At 44.6% G+C, this 15967-nt stretch overlaps 1 protein-coding gene across 1 annotated transcript in view; it reads left to right on the plus strand.

The window, feature by feature from the left end:
* Positions 1-227: 227 nt before the first annotated feature.
* Positions 228-15967, plus strand: part of LOC123362785 (arylsulfatase D-like) — a 31995-nt gene continuing 16255 nt past the window's right edge. Inside the window, exons 1-4 of the mRNA XM_045003271.1 lie at positions 228-463; positions 5128-5277; positions 7614-7735; positions 11500-11622. Of these exons, the coding sequence (XP_044859206.1) occupies positions 318-463; positions 5128-5277; positions 7614-7735; positions 11500-11622 (541 nt within the window). The 5' untranslated portion in view covers positions 228-317. The remainder of the gene's footprint in view (positions 464-5127; positions 5278-7613; positions 7736-11499; positions 11623-15967) is intronic.

A 15967-nucleotide genomic window follows, 5' to 3' on the forward strand; every position in this document is an offset into this window, starting at 1 on the left:
TCCCTTTTAGGAACCAAGAACCCCAGGGTTGGAAGCTGAGTGGCAGTACTTGTGGGAGAGAGCAGAGAAAGGATCTATCTCTCTCACTGTGGCCTGCAGAATGAAAAAGCTAAACAGACTCTGCTTTTAAAAATGTGCTCCACGCTTTTTCTCCAGAGAGGAATTTTCCCTCAGTCCCTTAGAGAAGTTTACACTTTTTAAGGAAGATTCTAATTTGCCTTCATTCCCTCTCTGGCCTTTGTAACATTAGCTTTGCCAGGGCTCCCTTTCTGAGGGTTCCTGCTTCCGGATTTGCAGTGCAGAAATCTGGCTTTCAGATGGGGGTCGGCCAGCAGTGTTCTGCCACTTGTACCAAAGGGTCACATTCGGAGACCTTTCCTTTGTCCAGAAGGCGCGTAGGGCCAGATCCTCTGGAACATGGTCAGAGCTTTGTATTCTTCCTGCCCTCTGCACAGGCTCCCAGGTATTTTTGAGCCATACTCTGTTTTAATGCAGAATTTTATTTACAGGCTGTTTCAAAATAGTAAACCCTAGGCAGTAAAAGTCTGTTTTTCTTGCCTTTTGTCTAGCTTTCAAGTCAAATTGCAGGAGAGAGATCACTTGATCATTGCCTGTTAGGTTCACTCCCTCTGGGGCACCTGGCATTGGCCACTGTCGGCAGACAGGATACTGGGCTGGATGGACCTTTGGACTGACCGGATATGGCCGTTCTTATGTCTCTTCTCTGCTAGCTCCTATCTGCCCTTGTCTCCAATCATCTGCTTAATCAGAACTGCTGCCTTCAGACAGGGCTAGCACGCTGTATCATAAACAGTAGCAAACAACATGTGAGCAGTGTTAAGAAAGGAAAATAGCAATTCATCCTTATTTCCTCTCCTCTTTCCTTCTTTGATCTCTACAAACTCAGCTCTTTTCAGTTTGGGATTTGCTGGATTGTGGGAAGCACAGATACACTGGGGAAAAGTTTGCTTTCAGTTTTGCCGTCAGTGGACAATTACTGTGCATTTATACTGGTGTATCTGAGAGTTTTGCACACTAGATATATTTCATGTGATTTGTAGTACTTCTCTGACTAGTTTGCCCTTACCTGCCCTATTTTCCTCATACATCTCATTTGTTTCTATCACTGATTCTCTTCCATTCTCTTTTCCTACTGTCCCCATCTGAAGGAAAATCTGCAGGTTAATAGATTGATAAAGTTTAGGGCCAGCAGGCACTATTCAATCACGTAGTCAGACCTCCTGTGTATCACAAACTGTTGCATTTCACCCAGTTATCACTGTATTGAGGCCAATTACTTGTGTTTATGTAAAGTATAATTTATGTAAAGCTAAAGCATATCTGCCATAAAGACATCATCATAATTGGATGACCTCTTCCCTTGGTAGTTTGTTCCAATGATTAATCAGCCTCACTGTTAAAAGTATGCTCCTTATTTCTTCTTTGAATTTGTCAGGCTTCAGCATCCAGCCATTTGTTCTTGTTATTCCGTTCTCTGCTAGATAAAAGAGCCATTTAATACCTAGTATTTTCTCCATCAGGGTATATATGCACTGTAATCAAATCACCGCTAGATCTTGTTTTTGATAAGCTAAACAGACTGACCTCTTTTTAAGGTTCTCACTATCATATTTTCTCCAGCCCTGGAATCATTGTAATCTTTTCTGTAATCTTTTCTGGTTTTTCAACATCCTTTTTACAATGTGAACTCCAGAACTATGTGCAGTATTCTAGTGTTGGTCTCACTAATGCTGTATGCAGAAGTAAAATCACCTCCATACTCCTACTCACTACTCCCCTTTTTGTATATCCAAGTGTAGCATTAGCTCTTTTTGCCACAGTATCGCACTGGAGCTCATGTTCAGTTGCTTGTCCACTATGACCCCTAAATCCTTTTCACAGTCACTGCCTTACAAGACACAATTGCCCAGCTGGCATTCCTTGTTCCCAAATGTATAACTTTGGTATGTATTTGGCTGTATTAAAATACTTTTGCTTTAAAATGGGCCTAGCTTACCAAGCGATGCAGATCCAGATGAATCTTGCAGCTATGCTTGCCCTGAAATTCTGCACGTGTTGTAATTTTCCCTATAAAATTCCATTACGTTAAAAAAAAAAATTCTCTTCTGGTCATTTCCTTTTACTTGTGGAGCCTATTCCTTTAACCTTTTGTACACATTCCTAGACTGATCAGTTCCTCGCTTGTGATTAAACAAGCAGTTTAGGATGCCAATCTCTCATGTAGGCTTCATTCCACTTGGAATTAATTTAGGGTGACCAGATAGCAAGTGTGAAAAATTGTGCCAGGGATGGGGGTAATAGGCGCCTATATAAGAAAAAGCCCCAAATATCGGGACTGTCCCTGTAAAATCAGGACATCTGTCACCCTAAATTAACTAGAAGGGACAGTTTGGGGGTTTTTTTAAAGGAGGATTTGGTAATGTTTTGACAGCATGTAAGTTCTTTAAGAAACATGAGTGGTTATGCATGCTGTGGGTGAATGAACAATAAAAATATTGTTTCACATGGTACATTCCACTTCCAGATTTCCTTTTTACCCTAGCCTACTCCAACAATAAGTACCAGTAATTAGATCTCACAATGACCTTGTTCCATACTCAGGGAAATACTTCTGAAAGGCTATCATCTCTAGGTATGAGTACAGCAGCTTAGGGCATCCATTTGAAATTATAGGTGGAATGTACATTAGGCAGCAAAATTCAGTTACCCTGAGCAGGAATTTACTTTGGATTGATAACTCCAGTGTCAAATATTTAGAGGCTTGTGATGTGCAAACATTAAGGGCTAGGACACTTTTAGATATTAATAAAAGCAGCTTTCATAAAATCAAACTGTCTTGATTTTAGTAGTAGGAGAGAAGGGAGAGTTATTCCTGTCTGTCCGTTTCAGACAAAAAATGTTTGCATGAATTAACCTGTCCTCCTAGGGGCTGTTATTTTTCCTCCGGTATAATAGATTGCCCTCCACTACCTTGCATGGCTATTACTGTATCACTTTTTGCAGGAGTTCATAATACCAGTACAACATGATGTAACTTTTAAGAACTATCCTCAACTGCACTGTGATCAGCAGCCTCCCTTCTTGAGGACAAGTAATACGAGTACAGAAGCTCCCCAACTTATGCAAGCGTTCCGTTCCGGAACGCCTTGTGTAAATCGAGTTTTGCGTAAGTTGGGAACGTATCTCCGACAATTACGTGCCAAAAAAAAAAAAAGAGCGTATGGAATATGCTGAACTTTTTCTGTAAATCCGGATTTCCGTAAGTCGGGTTTGCACAACCCGGGGAGCGTCTGTAAGTGGAATTCTCAAAGTTGCATCCAGACCCAAGTTTCTCACATGACAATACAAAGCCACAAATTATTAATAGACAATTAAATAAGGACAAGAACTTTGCTCTCAAACAATTCAGTGGCTGCAGCTGCATGTTCCTTATTTACAGTATGAAGCAGATTAATCTTTTATACCATTGAATTATTTCTAACTATGTTTTTGTTTCCAGCTTGTTTGTGAGGTGACAGCTATTCTTTCCATACATCATATTTTTGGAGTAAACATCTTGACAGCAATCCTTTAAAAGCTAACGGCTTAGAAGTGGATTGATATTGGGGGAGACTTTTCTCGTGCAGTACTATGGACCTGCTACTGTCCTTACTCCAGCAAAATTACTGATTCCCTCACCAGAGACTTTGGTAGTGAGAGAAATGTGGGGTCAGGCTCAAGTAATGTAATCTTTAACTGACATTTGGATCAGCTGAGAACTCTTCAAGAGCTGACCCTATTCAAGACAGACATACTTAGTATAATAGAAAGTGTGAAAAAATGGGATTTTGGAGCTTAAGTCAATTTTGAACATAAGAACAGTCATACTGGGTCAGACCAAAGGTCCATCTAGCCCAGTATCCTGTCTTCTGACAGTGGCAAATGCCAAGTGCCCCAGAGGGAATGAACAGAACAGGTAATTATCAAGTGATCCATCCCCTGTCACCCATTCCCAGATTCTGGCAGAGTCTAGGGACACCATCCCTGCCCATCCTGGGTAATAGCCATTGATGGACCTATCCTCCATGAATTTATCTAGTTCTTTTTTGAACCCTGTTGTAGTCTTGGCCTTCACAACATCCTCTGGCAAGGAGTTCCACAGGTTGACTGTGCGTTGTGTGAAAAAATACTTCCTTTTGTTTGTTTTAAACCTGCTGTCTATTAATTTCATTTGGTGACCCTTAGTTCTTGTGTGTTGAAAATTTTACCTTCAGACTATAATCCTGTGGCCAGCATGAAAGTCAGGTAAATGGGATAAGGAATCTTCACACCATGCAGGCCCCTAGTGGGAGACTTTTGCAGAGCTCCTCCTCAAAGGCAGCCCAGTGACTAGAGTAACCTACTTGGGGGCAGGGAGACCAGTACATGGAAGGAAGGAACAGATAGGAGGATACACACAACAATGGAGCCGCTGCCCTGCTGCCTCCTGTTCACAGTGGGCCCTGTGGAATTTAGCTGTACACCAGAGGTGAAAGTAAGCCGATATGGTCTGGTACGGCATACCAGTAAGAAAGTGCTGATCATACCGGCAGGGCCGGTGATTGGGGGGGGGACAGGGACAAAAGGGGCAGCTGCCCCGGAGCCCAGCGATTTAAAAGGGCCCTGGGCTCCTGGCCCCTGCCACCATTACCCTGGGGCTTCAGTGGTGATTTAAAGGGCTCGGAGTTCCTGGCTACTGCTACCGCGCCTGTGGTTGATGCCTCAGGCCCTTTAAATTGATATGGGCCTGGCAGTGCTGAAGGGCTGGCTGGGGGATTTTGGCCCCAGCCCCGCCTCTTCTGGGGGCCCAGAGCTGCCCACCCCCCACCTTGCCCAGTACCCCAGCAACCCTGCATACTGGCAAGTCATTTAAGTTACTTTCACCCCTGCTCTACACCCACCCCTGTATCTAGTCCCCCGCTTCCTCATGCAACAGACTTGCTGCCAGCAACACTCTTCTCAGCTGTGGAGGCAGGGGCTATGTTTTGTCCTAAGTTAATTCAAATCTTGAATCGTATTAGCATTTCCCTTGTGAACAGTACAGTGGTTCATACAGGTAACAACTTAAGTTGTTTTACTGTATTTCAGGAGCTACCTGACCGCTCTGCTGGTGGTATGCATATTTCCAAAGACATGTGGAATGAGTGTGGCTGTGGATTCTAAACCCAATATTTTACTGATAATGGCAGATGATCTTGGCATTGGAGACATAGGTTGCTATGGTAACAATACCATAAGGTAAAGGCTCTCTCATTACTGTATGTATGTGTTTAATTTTTTCAAGTAGGTACATGTTTTACAGGCATAAAATAAGAGAAGCTCCAGCCCAATGACTTTATAGTCCAAGGCCCCAGTCTTTCAAACACTCATGCATGTACTTAACTTGATGCATATGAGTAGTCTTCTTGTAGTCAATGGGGCCAGCTCACATATAGCTAAACCCATGTGTATGCACCTGCAGGATTAGGGCCTACATAAACAATACAAATAGAAATGGGGGAAGGAAGCAACATTATTATTTCCACTCGATCTGAATTTCCTTTTATTTTCTGGTGTCAGAGTGGTAGCCGTGTTAGTCTGTCTCAGCAAAAACAACGAGGAGTCCTTGGGGCACCTTAGAAACGAACACATTTATTTGGGCATAAGCTTTCATGGGATATAACCCACTTCATAGTTCCTTTATTTTCTGTCCATTAACCTCCGACTACTTGTATCGTTATTGTTTACCCCTTGTCTATCTCTACATATATCTTACACTTTACCCACTTCTACTTTTTTTTATCTATAAACCTTGCTCTTTCTATGCTATGCTTTTCCTCCAACCCTCATCCATTTTCTCACTCCTTTCTCCAGGCACATGAGGCCTTCACTCACTGGATCCTGTGGGCTGGCACTCACTAATTTCTTCATGAGGGATGACCCACAAGGCCTGTACTCTCCCAGTCAGCCTGGGTCTATAGCAGCAGCAGAAGGGCATGTTCCTCTTGAAGAAGCACTTTCTTTTTTATAGGCAATCCAAGAGAGGTGGTAGGGGGTCTCCTCCTGCCTCACATGGCGGTGCCGGGGTTGCAGAAAGGAGCACTGTAGACTTCCTGGCCCTGTTGTCCAGATCTGCCATTGCTGGAGTTAGGAAGGTCTGAAAGGCCTGTTTCCCTCCTACTACTGCTGTAGTCCTACCTCCTGGGAGAGTTAGAACCTTATAAAAATATCATTGTGTACCTATATTATTATATGCTGCCATATATAATCTGTAGTGTCAACACTGAACAGTAACTGCTTGGCTCACAAATGCTCCAGATACCAGATAGGAGGTTTTGGTTCAGTGAACTCCAAAATATAGTGTTATAAAATGGCTGCTAAAAGTGACATACAGTAGAACCTTAAAGGTATGAACACTAGAGTTATGACTGACTGGTCAACTGGACGCTATGTGAAACCAGAAGATACCAATCAGGCAGCAGTGGAGACAAAAGAAAAAGAGAGAAAACAAATACTGTACTATGCTGTACTGTGCCTGTATTGCATCTTAAAGGTAGGCACATCTGGGATGCCTGTCCTCACCTCATCCCACTTCAACCCTCACGCGCGGGGCAGCCACTTACATCTAAGAGTGAAGATGCTGGGTCTGCCAGCCCAAGGCAGCCAGCAGAGCAAGAGCAGCACTGGGGTCTGCACTGTTTTCACATCTTCCCTCCTCCCCCAACTGGGACAGGGATGCTGTTTTCACACACCCCTCCCCTGGCTGGGAGGGGGACAAAGTTGCAGTCCGACCCAGGGAAAGACACTCCCTGCAACGAAGCTGCAGGCACTGAGGAGAGGGTTCAGCTGCTGCTGGAACCTGGCTTGACGTGTCAGCTGCTGGAACAGGAGCCGAACTGCACTTCATTCAGAGTTACGAACATTTCAGAGTTACAGATAACCTCCATTCTCGGAGTGTCCATAACTCTGAGGTTCTACTGTAGTCAAAACATTTGAATGGGAAATCCCTTCTATGTTCATCATCCCACTTACACATATAATTGCAGTAGTTTCAGTTTTGCAGATTAAGCTATATTTGAAACCAGTGGTCAGATTTATACCTGTGGTAACTCATTCAAATCAGTGGAGTTACTTCAGGGATGAATTTGGTCCTAGTTCCCTAGTGGTGAAAGGCTCCTCAGCACTGAACCAAACACATTCTTAAAGTACATATAGCAATGCTTCTAGGGAAATCATTTGAAAGCTGAGTTAGTTTTGATCAGTGTTTCTCAAACAGGGGTCGCCGCTTGTGTAGGGAAAGCCCCTGGCGGGCTGGTCCAGTTTGTTTACCTGCCTTGTCTGCAGGTCCGGCCGATTGCAGCTCCCATTGGCCTGCAGCAATGAACCACGGCAAGTGAGAGCTGCGATCGGCTGGTCCTGCGGACGGGGCAGGTAAACAAACCGGCCTGACCTGCCAGGGGCTTTCCCTACACAAGCGGCGACCCCAGTTAAATCAAAACCAGTGTTTCTCAATCTTGTAATAAGTTTCATGTATGTATCCTTCAACTTGCTACCTACTTGTGTTAACTTATGCCTCTCTTGTTTGTTCTTTGTAGGACCCCTAATATTGACCGGCTGGCCAAGGAAGGGGTAAAACTTACTCAGCACATTGCTGCAGCTCCACTTTGCACCCCAAGCAGAGCAGCTTTCCTGACTGGCAGATACCCCATCAGATCAGGTTGAACACATTTTTAGTGATACAATGCTGTCTATATAAACAGCTGAGCTCTGGTCATCGGTAACAAGTCAACATCTACCAAACAGTCCCCAAATACTGAAATAGAAAATACTGCAGTAATTTTCTATCCTATGTAGAAGAAAATACTCTATTGCTGGTATCTCAGATTCCGATGGTAACTTTTGGTAAACAATGAACTTTTGGGGGTGAGGGGTTAACATCATTTTACAAACCTTCAGCATAACTATATGAAAAAAGTGAGAGTCGCATTTAAGTGTATTACAGTAGGATTGAAAAGATACCAATGTAAAATGAGATTCTTCACATCCTTAGTTTTTACCGAGAATGCTGTGTCCACTTTTTAGTGTTCTTCTGAGTTTGAAAGCTATGGACGAAGGGAATACAGTGGGTTCTAATGAGCAATGGTCAAGCTGTGACAGTCTTGAAAACCCTTCCCATTTATTTAAAATCTTTTTCAGCGGGTAATTGACATACCATAATAATTTCTCAATAGAGTGGAAGATCACAAAATTATACAAAAATAGAGAAATTATTTTATTTTAGGTCAACATTGCAAGGGAGCAAAGGGCTGTTATCAGATGAGAATATCAGCTTTTTTATAGAATCCAGTTGTGATTTGACCCTATAAAGAGACCAAATATGTTAGCTTTTCAAGATATTGTTGACAGCTAATTGTTCTTTGTAGTCCTGGCAGTCTCTTGAGGAAGAACTTGACTTCCCTGTGCTGTTTTGAGTGGTTGTGTCTTTATCATATACTCATATGTCATTTGCAGGCCTTCTAACTACAGAACTATAGAAGTGCCTTTTAAGCTGATATAAATGTGAACACTAGCACAAAATATGTGAGAGTTATAAACTGTGTGGTATGCAGATTTGACATTGGTCTTAGCTTGCCTAAATTTGTATAAGCCAAAGACATGGAGGAGATAAGTATACTTTTGTGTTTAAAGCCTAAGGACTGGGTTTCATTCCTTCCTGCAGAATGAGGATAATATTTTTCTGCCTCACAAGGGTGTCATGAGACTTAATTGACGTTTGTGATGAATTTTGAGATTCTTGGGTGGAGATCTATCTGGCCCCATTAGTGCAAGGCATTACTGAGTGCCTTGCAACCTTCAATGTAGGGAAATATTATCCGCATTTTTCAAAAAGGGAACTGAGGCAAAACAAGACTAAGGCCAGAAGGGATAACCTAATCTGAGCTCCTATGTATCACAGGCCACCAACACCACCCAGCACCCACACACTAAACCCAACAACTGAAATTAGGCCAAAGGATTACAGCCCACAGGAGACTATTATGTGTCACAGGCAGAGAATGAAGAGGGGCGATGTGCACCAGTGCCTGGGGCCCCTGCAGTGATATGAAAAAGACTGAGTGACATATACCCAGAAAATTCTGGCAGGTGACCCACATGTTGCAGAAGAAGGTGAAACCCCCGCAAGGTCACTGCTAATCTGATGGGAGAAACTTCCTTCCCAACTGCTCATACAGTATCATTTTGACCGTTAACATGTGAGCAAGAACCAGCCAGCCACACATCTGAGAGAGAGAATGCTTGGTGCCACCTCAGAGCCCTGGCCCACTCTGTCCAATGTCCCATCTCCAGCTTGGCCATTCCTGATGCTTCAGAGGAAGATTAAAAAACAAACAAACAAAACCTCCCAACACAATACATTGGGGTATGGGGTTCCCTTCCTGACCCTGCAGGTGGACAGCGGAAAGCCTGAAACATGAGCTTTAGGAACATAAGACATAAACCAGATGTCAGCCCCAGGATTGCTGAGATTCTCCTACCATCACAAGTAATTCTGGCAGACAATTGCACTCCTAAATCTGTCCAGCTCTCTCTTGAAACTAGTTAAGTTGTTTGCCCCTGCAACGCCTATTGGGAAGCTGTTCCAGAACCTCACCCCTCTGATGGTTAGAAACATTCTTCTAATTTCCAGACTGAATTTGTTCATGGTGAGTTTATATCTAACTGTTCTTGGGCCGACATTGTCCTTTAGCTTAAATAGCTCTTCACCTTCCCTGGTATTTACCCCCTTATGTATAGAGAGCAATCATATTCCCTCTTGGCCTTCTTTTTGCTAAACTAAACAAGCCAAGCCAAGTGTTCTCTCATGAGATAGGCTCTCCATTCCCCTGATCATTCAGTTAGCTCTTATCTGCACCTGTTCCAGTTTAAATTAATCTTTCATGAACATGGGTGACTAGAATTGCACACAGTATTACAAATGAGGTCTTGTCCAATGGCATTAATACTTCTCAATTTCTACTGGAAATGCCTCACCTGATGCATCCTAGGATTGCATTTGCCTTTTTCACAGCCACATCACATTGGTGGCTCATAGTCATCCTGTGATTGACCCCACACCCAGGTCTCTCTCCTCCTCTGTCACTTCCTACTGATGAGACCTCAGCTTGTAGCAGAAATTCTTATTATTAGACCTGAAGTGTGTTATGTTGAATTTCATCCCATTTGTATCACTCCAGTCTTCCAGGTCATCCAGATGTTCCTGGGTAACATTCCAATCCTCCTCCGTATTGATGATGCCTCCCAACTATGTATCATCAGCAAATGATCATCATTAGCACACTTCTACTTTTTTTGTACCAAGGTCATTAATAAAAATATTGAATAAGATTGGTCCCAAGACTGATCCTTGAGGAACTCCACTAGTAACCTCCCTCTGGTCCAATAATTCACCTTTCAGCACAACCTGATACCTTCTCCCCTTTTAGACAATTCCACATCCACCTTAAAATGCTTGTACTGATCCCCACCTTCCCTAATTTAACTAAAAATTTCTCATGTGGTACCATGTCAAATGATTTACTGAAGTCCAAGTATATTAGATCTATTGCACTTCCTTTATCTAAAAATCAGTTATTTTCTCTAAAAATCAGGTTAGACTTGCATGATCTATCTTTGGCAAACCTTTTGTTGCGTTACATCCCCTTTACCATTTACCTCCTTTAATTTAATTATTCTGCCCTTCACAATTTGTTATAAAGCCTTGTATACTACTGAGGACAAACTAACTGGTTTGTTATTTTCCCGGATCACTTTTTTCCCCCCTTTTCTTAGCTATAAGTACAATCTTAGCAATTCTGCAAGTCACATGACACTACCCTGGGTTCGATAGAGCTGTCTGTGACAGAGCATGGAATGGAACCCAGGCTTCCCAATTCCCAGGTTAATGTCCTAAAGCATGGGCCATCCCTCCTCTCCAATGCAAAATAACAATGCCAAATATTATTTATTTTAAAATTTTGTCTTGCTTTGTCCTTGACTCACTGAAGTGCTTGGATACCGCAATAATGAGTGTGGTGCAAATACGTCCATTAGTAAATAAACAATTTGGGACTTATACTTTTTATTCTTATGGCCTTGATCCTGCAAGACTTATGTGGCTGTACTTTATGCTCTATGAATAGTTCCAAAGTTAAGTACATGCATAAATCTTTTATGCAGTGTAGTTATAGCTGTGTTGGTCCCAGTACATTAGAGAGACAAGGTGAATGAGGTAATATCTTTCATTGGACCAACTTCCATTGGTGAGAGAAACAAGCTTTTGAGCTAACAAAGAGCTCTTCTGTCTCACTCACCAACAGAAGTTGGTCCAATAACAGATATTACCTATCCCAGCTTAAATCTTGGCAGGAGTGTGGCCTAAGCAATGAAAACAATGAAAAATCAAGCAGAAAATGACTAGGTGTATTTTGTTATGTACTGCAGGCATGGCTTCCAGTAATGGGTATCGTGCCCTGCAGTGGAATGCTGGGTCAGGAGGACTTCCTGTAAATGAAACCACTTTTGCCAAGGTGCTGCGTCAGCAGGGTTACACCACGGGACTTATAGGTATGTAGGAATATGTTTTATCTTGAGTTGGCACAGGAATGATTACCCGAATGTTTGGGAGAGACTCTGGGTTTTTATTTTCTCTCAACTGTCTGTCAGTCACACGTGTAGCTCCGAGCAGGTGAAAAAAATAACTAATAAATGCAGGTGTCTGTATTAATAATAGTAGTAATAATACCTTATAGACTTTGAGGCCAGAAGGGACTATCGTGATCGCCTAGCTCTTATGTAGTGCTTTTCATCAGTAGATCTCAAAGTGCTTTACAAAGTAGGTCAGTATTATTATCTCCATATGACAAATGGAGAAACTGAGGCACGGGACTTGCCCACGGTCACCCAGCAGGCCTGTGGCAGAGCCAGGAATAGAACCTAGATTTCCTGAGTCACCATCCAGTGCTCCATCCATTAGGAAACACTGCCTCTCTGATATTTATGATAACTTTACACTCATCCTATATTGTAACAAACTAGTACTATTTAATATTTGTAGTGTGGTAAGACCTAGAGACTCCCAATTGGGGCTTGTGGCCCTAATGTGGTAGGTGCTTTACCCACACATAATGAAAAGACAGACCCCACCCCAAAGAGCAAATATTACTATTGGACATTTAATCATCTGTACCCAATGGAGCATAAAATAGGAGAAGTAAAAAATGTCACAAGAAGTGGCGTGGTTACAATGGTTAGAACAACTGAGCATTGTACTAGGTCCAGGAGCTTTTCCAAAGCTTAACAGAACTCTCTCAGGGTACGTCTACACTACGGGACTATTCCGAATTTGCATAAACCGGTTTTGTAAAACAGATTTTATAAAATCGAGTGCGCGCGGCCACACTAAACACATTAAATCGGTGGTGTGAGTCCATGGTCCGAGGCTAGCGTCGATTTCTGGAGCGTTGCACTGTGGGTAACTATCCCGTAGCTATCCCATAATTCCCGCAGCCTCCCCCGCCCCTTGGCATTTCCGGGTTGAGATCCCAGTGCCTGATGGGGCAAAAATCATTGTCGCGGGTGGTTCTGGGTACAGCCTCACCCCTCCCTCCCTGAGCAGCAGACAACCGTTTCGCGCCTTTTTTTGCTTGGTGAACTGTGCAGACGCCATAGCACAGCAAGCATGGACCCTGCTCAGCTCCATACCGCAATCGTGAATGTTTTAAACACCTCGCGCACTCTCGTGCAGTCTATGGTGAACCAGGACCTTCAATCCGAGGCGAGGAGGAGGCGGATACGGCAGCGCGGCGATGACAGTGATGAGGACGTAGACACAGAATTCTCTCAAACCGCGGGCCCCTGCGCTTTGGAGATCCTGATGGTAATGGGGCAGATTCTATCCATTGAACGCCGATTTTGGGCCCGGGAAACAAGCACTGACTGGTGGGACCGCATTGTGTTGCAGGTGTGGGACGATTCCCAGTGGCTGCGAAACTTTCGCATGCGTAAGGGCACTTTCATGGAACTTTGTGACTTGCTTGCCCCTGCCCTGACACGCCATAATACCAAGATGAGAGCAGCCCTCACAGTAGAGAAGCGAGTGGCGATAGCCCTGTGGAAGCTTGCAACGCCAGACAGCTACCGGTCAGTCGGGAATCAATTTGGAGTTGGAAAATCTACTGTGGGGGCTGCTGTGATGCAAGTAGCCAAAGCAATCACTAAGCTGCTGCTACGAAAGGTTGTGACTCTGGGAAACGTGCAGGCCATAGTGGATGGCTTTGCTGCAATGGGATTCCCTAACTGTGGTGGGGCGATAGATGGAACCCATATCCCTATCTTGGCACCGCAGCGCCAGGGCACCCAGTACGTAAACCGCAAGGGGTACTTTTCAATGGTGCTGCAAGCACTGGTAGATCACAAGGGACGTTTCACAAACATCCACGTGGGATGGCCAGGGAGGGTTCATGACGCTCGCGTCTTCAGAAGCACTACTCTGTTTAAACGGCTGCAGCAAGGGAATTACTTCCCAGACCAGAAAATAACAGTTGGGGATGTTGAAATGCCTGTCGTTATCTTGGGGGACCCAGCCTACCCCTTGATGCCATGGCTCATGAAGCCATACACAGGCGGCCTGGACAGTGGTCAGGATCTGTTCAATTACAGGCTGAGCAAGTGCAGAATGGTGGTGGAATGTGCATTTGGCCGTTTAAAGGCGCGCTGGCGGACATTACTGACTCGCTCAGACCTCAGCCAAACCAATGTCCCCTATGTTATTGCTGCTTGCTGTATTCTCCACAATCTGTGAGAGTAAGGGAGAGACCTTTATGGCGGGGTGGGAGGCTGAGGCAAATCACCTGGCCGCTGATTACGCACAGCCAGACACCAGGGAGATTAGAAGAGCACACCAGGAAGCGGTGCGCATCAGAGAAGCTTTGAAAACGAGCTTCATCAATGGCCAGGGTACAGTGTGACTGCTGTGTTTGTTGATGAACACCCAACCCCCTTGATTGACTGACTCAGTCCCTGTAAGCAACTCCCCCACCCCCTTCGAGTACAGCTTACTTATGCAAATAAAGTCACTCTCATTTAAAAAGCATGAATTCTTTATTGATTCATTATAAAAAGAGGGAGAGAAGTAAGGGTGTGGTTTGGGAGGAGGATAGGAGGGATGGAGAAGGCCATTAAAAAAAAATTCACAGTAACGACATCCTTCTGGTTGGGCTGTCCACGGGGGTGGAGTGGGCGGGTGCACGGAGCCTCCCCCCACGCGTTCTTACACGTCTGGGTGAGGAGGATGTGGAACATGGTGAGGGTTGAGGGTGGTTATACAGGGGCTGCAGCGGCACTCTTTGATCCTGCTGCCGTTCCTGAAGCTCCACAAGACGCCGGAGCATGTCAGTTTGATCACGCAGCAGCCCCAGAGTTGCATCCCGCCACCGCTGATCTTCCTGCCGCCACCGCTGATTTTCCTGCCGGTCTTCCTGCCGCCACCTCTCATCTCGGTTGTCCCTCCTGTCCTCACGTTCATCTCTCCTGTCCTCACGTTCACTGGCCTCTTTCCTGTAATTTGAAACCACGTCCTTCCACTCATTCAGATGAGCTCTTTCATTGCGTGTAACTTCCATAATATCCGAGAACATCTCATCTCGCGTCTTCTTTTTCCTCCGCCTTATCTGTGCTAGCCTTTGGGATGGAGGAGGGATGGTTGAAAAATTTGCAGCTTCATGAGGGAGATAAATATTTAGAAAGATACATTTTACAGAACAATGGTTATACTCTTTCACAGTGAAAAGCAGTATTCACCTAGCACATGTGATTTCCCTACAAGGTCGCATTTTTCATCTTAATAGTGAGTGCCTGCAGCTCTGGAGTTACAGATCTCAGACACAGGTCCAGGCATCAGAATTCAGCTTGCATGCGGCCATGGTAAGCCACTGTCTTTCGGCTTCTGTAGTGATTTACCCCTCCCCCCCAACGCATGGCTAATACCACGCTAGCTCCCTGCTAATCAACAACCTTCCCACCCCCCCCACCCCCCACCCACTGCGTGTCTGGTACCTTGGGGAAGATCGCCGGTGACCAAACACAGAAAAGATCATCGGCATTTCACTCCTCCCCTCCCCCCACTTCGCTACGTGCAGGAAAGTTTTTTTTTAAGCTGCTGCAGTCCACGAACCCAGTAGAAAAATGGCCACCCCCCTTACTTAAATTCCTGATTTTTAACCAGGTTATCCTGAACGATATCACTTTGCTGAGGATAACAGAACAAGATAAAGAACGGATGCTTCTTGAATGCCAGCAGTCACCGGGACCATACGCTGCTATGCTTTGCCACGCAATGATACCTGATTACTTGCTACATGCATGGCGTGGTAAAGTGTCCTACCATGGTGGGCGGAACAAGGCTGCCTTGCCCAGAAACCTTCTGCAAAGGCTTCTGGAGTACCTACAGGAGTGCTTCATCGAGATGTCCCTGGAGGATTTCCTCTCAATCCCCGGACATGTTAACAAACTTTTCTAAGTAACTATACTGTCTGCGAATGCATCCCAAGTCCTCAGGGCAAATCAATCATTAAAAAAGGCTTGCTTAAAAAACAATGTTTGCTATTTGCAAAGGTACACTCACCAGAGCTCCCTTCCATGGCGTCATTGTCTGGGATAGTGGCTTGTGAGGGCTGGGAGGACGGTAATTCTGTCAGGGTGATAAAAAGCTCCTGGCTGCTGGGGCTCACGGAGTGCTGTGTGCTCTCTGCTAGGTCTTCCTCCTCTTCTTCATCTTCATCTTCCCCGTCTGCATAATCCTCAGCCATGGCAGAGATTACAACCCCCACCTCGGAATCCACGATCAGGGGTGGGGTACTTGTGGCGCAGCCCCCTAAAATTGCATGCAGCTCAGCATAGAAGCGGCATGTTT

This window comes from Mauremys mutica, chromosome 1 (assembly GCF_020497125.1).
Source record: "Mauremys mutica isolate MM-2020 ecotype Southern chromosome 1, ASM2049712v1, whole genome shotgun sequence".
In the NCBI taxonomy this organism is placed as follows: Eukaryota; Metazoa; Chordata; order Testudines; family Geoemydidae; genus Mauremys; species Mauremys mutica.